General features: G+C 44.7%; 1 protein-coding gene across 1 annotated transcript in view; it reads right to left on the bottom strand.

The window, feature by feature from the left end:
* Window positions 1-5,098: 5,098 nt before the first annotated feature.
* TMEM151B (transmembrane protein 151B) overlaps window positions 5,099-7,118 on the bottom strand; it is an 18,338-nt gene continuing 16,318 nt past the window's right edge. Inside the window, exon 4 of the mRNA XM_015416912.1 lies at window positions 5,099-6,538. Within this exon, the coding sequence (XP_015272398.1) occupies window positions 5,099-6,538 (1,440 nt within the window). The remainder of the gene's footprint in view (window positions 6,539-7,118) is intronic.

Below are 7,118 nucleotides of genomic sequence, written 5' to 3'. Positions count from 1 at the left end.
CAGGCTCAATAGCCTGATCTGTTCCTACAGTGACAGTCTGTTCCTTCAAATCTAACCTGAATTCTCTCAACTGCATCTTAATCTCATTATTTCTCTTTCATTGACTACAGACACCAACTGACCCTGCGCCTCTGCTTGGCTTCTGGGTCTCGCTGTGCACAATCTTTTCTTTTCACCTCTGTCTTTATCAAGCTGAAAAAGCTTACCCTCTCTCTCCACACACCCCCGGGTATTAATACCAGCCATCTATTGACATTGGCAGTATGAAGGTTCTTTCTGCTATCCAACAGATCATTTCTAGAAACCAAAATATGCACATGCATGTTCTATGATCTTCCCCTCCCCCCAAGTTTGCTGTTTACAGAATGCTGCTGTTAGGCCTGTGTTTCAGTGATGAGACTAGTGGGAGAGGGGAAGAAATATTTAACCTTTCTCCTCATTCTGCTCTACTGCCAAATTCTGTAGAGCCCAGAAGCCTCTACTGTCAATGAACTCTAAAAAAAACCCATTCTGGTTCTTCCGAGCCCGGCTTCAGTAGACACTTCTTGCATATTTTAAAATATTTTCTGTGCAGTCAAGAGAACTAGACACATACACTAGACTGAAATGAAAACCACAACCTTCATGCAGTACATATGATACAACTGCTGCATTTGATTGGCCTATATTTGATTTTTGAGGCAGGCACTGCATACTGCATGGACCAGGAAAAATATATAATCTAAAATATAGAAATACAGCATATTTTTCCATCGACATTACTGTGGTACCATTTCTGTGTTATCGCCCTTGATCCTCCATGACAAACGATACTCTCAGTCAACATCAAATATTCTACTGATGTTAACAGGAGATGAATGGGAACCTAAACACTTGGCCTGACTAAAGAGTCAAGTGAAACATACAATAAAGACCAGCAGAACTGCAGTTACTTCCATGAAGCTTAAATATGACAGAGAGCAACAGCTTACACATAGTTAATGAACCAATGGAAAATGATGCCAAAGAGGCTGAATATATTATAATTAACAGGGTCAATATTGAGTAGTATACCAAAATTGTTCAAAATTGCAAGGCATTGTTTTCAAGGGAAAAAAAAGAAAATGCCAACAAGCCAGAATCAGGGCACAAATTGTCTTTTTAAAAATAAAAAGGTCAGCTTGACTTTGTGTTTAAATCAACCCCTATTTTTGTTACTTGACAAAATGCCTGAAAAGCAGAAACTGAAGGCCTTATTTCATGGAATGAACAAGGAATGGATGGAGATGGGGGAGGGATTTGGGGCTTGTTATTTTATCTTTGGTTTTAGCTGGGGGTGCTTTAACTATTATTGTAAGCAGCCTTGAACTGAGAGGAAAGGCATGATATAAATAGGTTTTAATAAATGAATAAATAATTCTCCAACTAAGGCCTTATGGTCCATTATTTTTTTATTTATTTAAAACATTTTACACTGCCCTTCCATCCAGTCAGGGTCCACAGGGTCCATATCCATATAGGGATGGTTCGCAGAATGAGCAACCTCAGCAGCCGCTTGGGGTGTCAAATCAACAGAGGAAGGCACATAGAAACAAGGGGCAGGTGTGACTTGCATCGGTTCTCACCTCCTAGACCCTGCTGGCGCCAGGTCCAAGGTGTGCTTGGACTTCTGCAGCCTGTGATGAAATCACACTTCACCCAAATATCTAATTTTCTTGTTTACTTTGTGAATGCTAAGTTTACACTCTGTGAATGCTCTGGGGTTAAGCTCAAACTTCCCTGACAAGCAGGCTGGTTAAATTTCCAATTCCAAGCTGAAGAAAGGGCAGCAAAGCAATGTGACATGGTAATTATGGGAACCCAAGGAGACAAAAAAGAGAGAAGATCATTTCGGGGGAAAACGCAGGGGAACGCAGTTCCCCCGGGTGAGGTGCAGGGGGGTGGGCACACGATGAAGCCCCGCCCCCTGCTTCTGGCCACCCCGCTTCCTGCCCTCATTCAGCCAGGAGGAGGCAGGAGAAGAGGGAGGGTAAGTTGCTTCCTCCCCACCCCTGCCTGCCTGGGGCCAGGGAGGGCCTTCGCGGGGCTTCCTCGCACTTCCACCGGCCTTGCAGGTCCACCACCGGGCCCCTGATGTCAGGGTGTGTGGCATATGCTAATGAGTTATGCTAATGAGTTCCCCTAGCTCTTTTTCTACGAAATGACCCCTGGAGAAGATGCAGGCCTGGTCATTTCCTGCCCTTGGAGTATTTTAACAGAGGTTGTCAGCAGGAGGAGACCACTCTTTACCTCTTTCCAAAGGGGGAAGTCTTCCTGGAACCACCAGGGTGGCACAGGAAGACAGTTGAGCGATGAAGCTCATTCAGCTAGCTCTGTCTCTGTGGAAAGCAAACAGCACTAGTAGTAGTATTTTCTTTAACTGTATCCACACAATGAGGATTCTCCATTTCCCCGTCCACTGAGAATGCAGATGGGTTTGCACTGGCAATGGAGGGTCTTGTATGCACTTTCTTCAATCAGCTACCATTTCCCCTGCATTTTTCCTGCTGCCACACCACCAATGGAGGGCTTTTTGTGCTTTTTTTTAATGGATAATTGTTTTTGTGCTATGGCCTTATATTATTAGAATGATCTACTACCATGGTCTACTAGTTCCTCTGAATTCCCAACTTTCACTCTAAAAATATATATAACCCTTTTTGCTGCAACCTCCAGAGGCATGGGAAAGGGGGAAAATGCCAGCCATGGGAAGGAGCGAAGGCAAGGAAAATACCACCAGCATGGGCAGGACCTATAAAAAAAACACAACCCCCCCCCCCCGAACCATTGCTGAAGTGTGGATGCCAAACCAGAGGAAAACCTTCATCTGGAAACACCATTTGTTGACTAGATTAACTTCATACTTTTGCAGAAAATAAAAGAAGCTCCAGGAATCAGAAAACATAGAAGATATCACCAAAAAAATACAGTCCAAGGCAATACAGAGGGTGCATGGATGGATTTTTACGTCTTTTAATTAAAGATTTTAAATTTTGTTTTTTAATTAATCCTGCTGTTTAGTCTGTTTGGAAAGCTACTTTGAAATGGACTGTTTTGAAATCTCTGTAATCAAATGTGCATTTCAACTTTTCCACCCACTCAAAATTAGAAAATGCAAATATTCTGTCACGTGAGAATAGTGCTGTGAAAAGTACTTTTATTACATGGATTCATGTAATAAAAGATTTCATTAATAAAGTGAGTGGGACCATTCGGACATCTGATACATACTAAGAGGGGGGAAATTTCTAATTGGGCACTGTTAGACCATCCTCTGAAAGAGCATAGGAACAGTGGCAATCCAACTAAAGAGCAAAAGCTATTGAAGGTCAAAGGAGTGTGCCATTCTCACCCTGAGCCCCACCACTGAAAATCACTGTTGTTTTTTTCTTCAGTACTTTTGCTCCTTCCTAACCTAGCTGTTCTGTATTGCTCTCTGAAAGAAAATTTCTCATTATTGTAACACTTCACCCTGAGATGGTCACAAAATTCTCTGTGTCTCCAAATGCTTCTCCTCTTCCCTTCCCTCTCTAGAAAGCTACCTCCACCACTACAAGGTTGGATAAAACCTGTCTTTTTTGTCTGATCTGTTCCTCAAGGTGTGCAAGAAATTAAAATATAAAAGGAGCGGAGGAATGAATGGAGAAAGTACTGCAGAGTTGATGGTGACTCACGTAGTGTGTTAGCATCAGACAAGAGCACAGCACTCCTTAGATTTCCCTGTCAAAAGTGACATGAAGGATGGAGTGTTCAAAAATATCTCTCTCTCATACACACACACGTTTTTGCACCCAACACAATTTCTCTTCCATGACTCCCCTCAACTAACTCTTGCCCTCCCCTTTCATATTCCAGACAATATCAGCAAAGAGGCAGCTACACTTTGAGTAAAATTCACACACATCCTTGGTTTGCACCAACCTGTTCCTGTCTTATTAATACATAAACTGCAATGGAACTTCCCTCAATACCAATTCCCAGGTTGAATTGGTTGCATTCATTAGGACTAGGTTTTGCTCAGTACAGATTGCGCAGTTTCCTAACTCTCCCCCTCTTCTCCATCACATCCATCCCCAGTGCCAACACATACAAGACAGATTCTGCATCTTATTTCGTGGATTGAACCTTCTCATGAGATTTAACTGCACTGTACCAAAGTCTGGGGTTTCCTTTATAGATTTCCTGTTTGTTCTTGCTTTCCACTGCCACAAAAATAAATAAACAACCTAGAGTCTTTTGTCACCTTAAGGACTAATAAATTTACAGTAGCAACAACAAATGTGTTAATTCGTAAGATGCCACTAGACTCTTTGTCATTTTAACTGCAGGAGACTAACATGTTTACCACTCTGTAATTTGTCTTCACAAAAAGAACGTACTTAGAATACAGTTTAAGCTTTACCTATGGGAAGCTGATTCCCAGATATGAAACACCAGTTCTTTCCAAGGAGACATCCAAAGACCTTGCGTTCCCAGCATCTGAGAACAGGATAACAGTCGGAGAGTGGTCTAGAAAAAGGAAGAAGGCCTGACTTCTTGTAGCTGTTTTCATGTACCCTTCAGCTCCTTGTAATCTGTGCAGTTATTTGCCTTGCTGCTGAAGGAACAGGCTACACTGCCATGGATTCGTCTGCTAGAGTATGACTTTACAAGGCTGGGAGAACAGTCCCCCACAAGATGCATGGTATCAGACACAGACAGTTCTTGTTAGATATTGTCAAGGTGGCCTAGAGGTTGGAGACAGAGCTGAGGAGAAACAACCCAGATTCTTGGTGCTGTCACTGTTCCCTTCTTCCCTTCCCTTTCTTTTTTCTTTTTTTGCATGTGGCTGTCAGTCTGCAGTTTTGTGTTGTAGTTCCAATGGTGGTATTGACCACCTGCCTCAAGTCAAAGCCATCACAGCTCTCCAGAACTAGAAGAGGTCTTGGGAGCTGTTGAGTCCCCTATGGGATGATGAAAGGGAGTAATCCTCTCTGACTCACATACATTTGTAGGAACCTCTACTCATGTGTTAGCCCATCTGCTCCCAAATGTCATGTCTGGACGCAGGGTAGTTTCTGTAAGACATTATTCACACCCCTCATAGTGAGGTCTCCACACAGGACCCATTCCGATGGAGATGGCGGTGATCATGGTTGAGGCAGCCCTCATTTCGATGCACAATGAGGATGGGGAAGTATAGGGCATCCTGGTAAGGAGGGGGATCTTCCTCCTCCTCCACAGTGACTTGGCTGGACAGGCGAGTCTGCTCAGTCGGGCAGCTCTGCTCGTTTAGGCTCCCACTCCGGCTCTGCCAAAGGCAGCTGCGCCGTGAGCCATAGAGACGGCCCAGTGAAAAGCGGCTGCTGCTAAAGGGGATCCTGGGGCTGCCATTGCAGATACTGAGGGCACTGCGGGAGAAGATGGAAGAGCTGCTTATAGTCCTGTGGCACTGCTCACAGTTCTGTCTGTAGCTCCCATAGCGGCATGAGGAGTAGGTAGTGCAGCCAGAGAGCCCCACCAAATCCATAAGGACAGCCTCTGAGTAGCTGGGAACCAGCTGCTGGTTGGACCGGATGTGCCACTCTAGCTCTGTACTGTCCACTGTATTGACCCGGGGCATCCTCCGGCAGAAAGGGCGCTCCTCGGCTGGCGTTACTGCCACATAATCAAACCCAAAGAGTTTTTCCACATGGTAGTGAACATAGGAAGTACGGTACTCATTCAAGACCCGCAATGGCCAGGACAAAGTCAAGAGAGCAGCCACCCAGAAGACATAGTGGGAGACATACCAAGGCAGGTTGTCTGGGTCTGAGAAGGCCACCATATACTCTTTGAAGTCAACATTCTTGAGATGCATGCCTTCTCTTGCCTCCATATAATCATCCAATCCCTCATTCTCTGTGAAGAAACGGGCCCTCTGGGTCAGATAGGAGTTCTCAGACTCCACATTGGCAAAGCTGAAGCACTTGGTGAAGCGAAGTCGAGTGGCTGGGAAGTTCTCCAGGTCAATCAGGTCCTTAGAGATATCTTTCACCCCACAGTTGGAGTAGTCAAACTCTGCTTCTGCCACATGGGTGTTCACTCTCTCATGGTACACTTGGGTGGTAGTATAAGCATCCCCGTTGCGATAACGAGTGACCTGGCGAGTCCTCCTGACATAGTGGTAACTGATAGCTTTCCACCAGATGCATGGTGTGGCTTGCTGCATCCTCTGGACGCGTTCGTGCACACTCTCCACATCCACTTTGTATTGGAGTTCATTGCGGGTGTAGCAGTGCCAACATTCCACCAGATAGACTACATAGAGCATCACCAGGAAGGCCAGAGGAATGTAGACATAGCCATTAGAACAGGGACTGTCATGGTACATCATTGACTTTCCCTTATAGGCGCTATCAAATGTCAGCCGTGTCACCTTGGTAACATGGCACCAGGTCATGGCTCCCATGCAGCCATACATAAGAAGGGAGAGCACCAGGCATTTCCAATGTGATTCCCTACAGAGTGACTTGCTGAAGGATTGCTTCACTGGCCGCTGCTGCTCCACATTCCACAAGAAAGCCAAGGAGATGGGGAAAAGAGAGAACAAAAGGAAAAATTACTATACAGTAGATGGAAGGGAAAAGGCACATAATTATGTTACTAGCAACTAACTGGCTAGAGAATGAATCACATACGAATGTCCCCTATGGCAACAAATTTCATTTCGAGGCTACTCAGTAGACTCCTTTCAGCTGGCAGGCAAGAGAAGAAATGGGCCTAAGTTCATTCATGCCTCATATGTTATACATTATCACTTTCCAGGACCCATATTATATATCCTTCAATTAGGGTCAACATACACAACCCATGTGACATGAGTCAGGTCACAGGCACCTAACTCAACTTGTAGTCACATATACAATTGAGGGAACTCAACTTCAAATTGTTCTGTTACTCTGGCTGGCTCAGGAGCATAACAAGGGAGGAGGAGGGGCTTCAGGCTTCCATCGCGTGCCATTTTTGCAAGAAAGGCCTTCCTCAGACTCCAAAAAGAAGCTTAAAGCCTCTCCTCCCTGCTTACAGTGCTCCTGAGTGGAACTGAGCAACCAAATTTTTTAAAGGTGAGTTCTTCCGAT

Source organism: Gekko japonicus, unplaced genomic scaffold, assembly GCF_001447785.1.
Source record: "Gekko japonicus isolate JY-2015 unplaced genomic scaffold, Gekko_japonicus_V1.1 scaffold342, whole genome shotgun sequence".
In the NCBI taxonomy this organism is placed as follows: domain Eukaryota; kingdom Metazoa; phylum Chordata; class Lepidosauria; order Squamata; family Gekkonidae; genus Gekko; species Gekko japonicus.
Note: the sequence above shows the minus strand (reverse complement) of the source record. Positions and strands in the feature narration are given on the sequence as shown.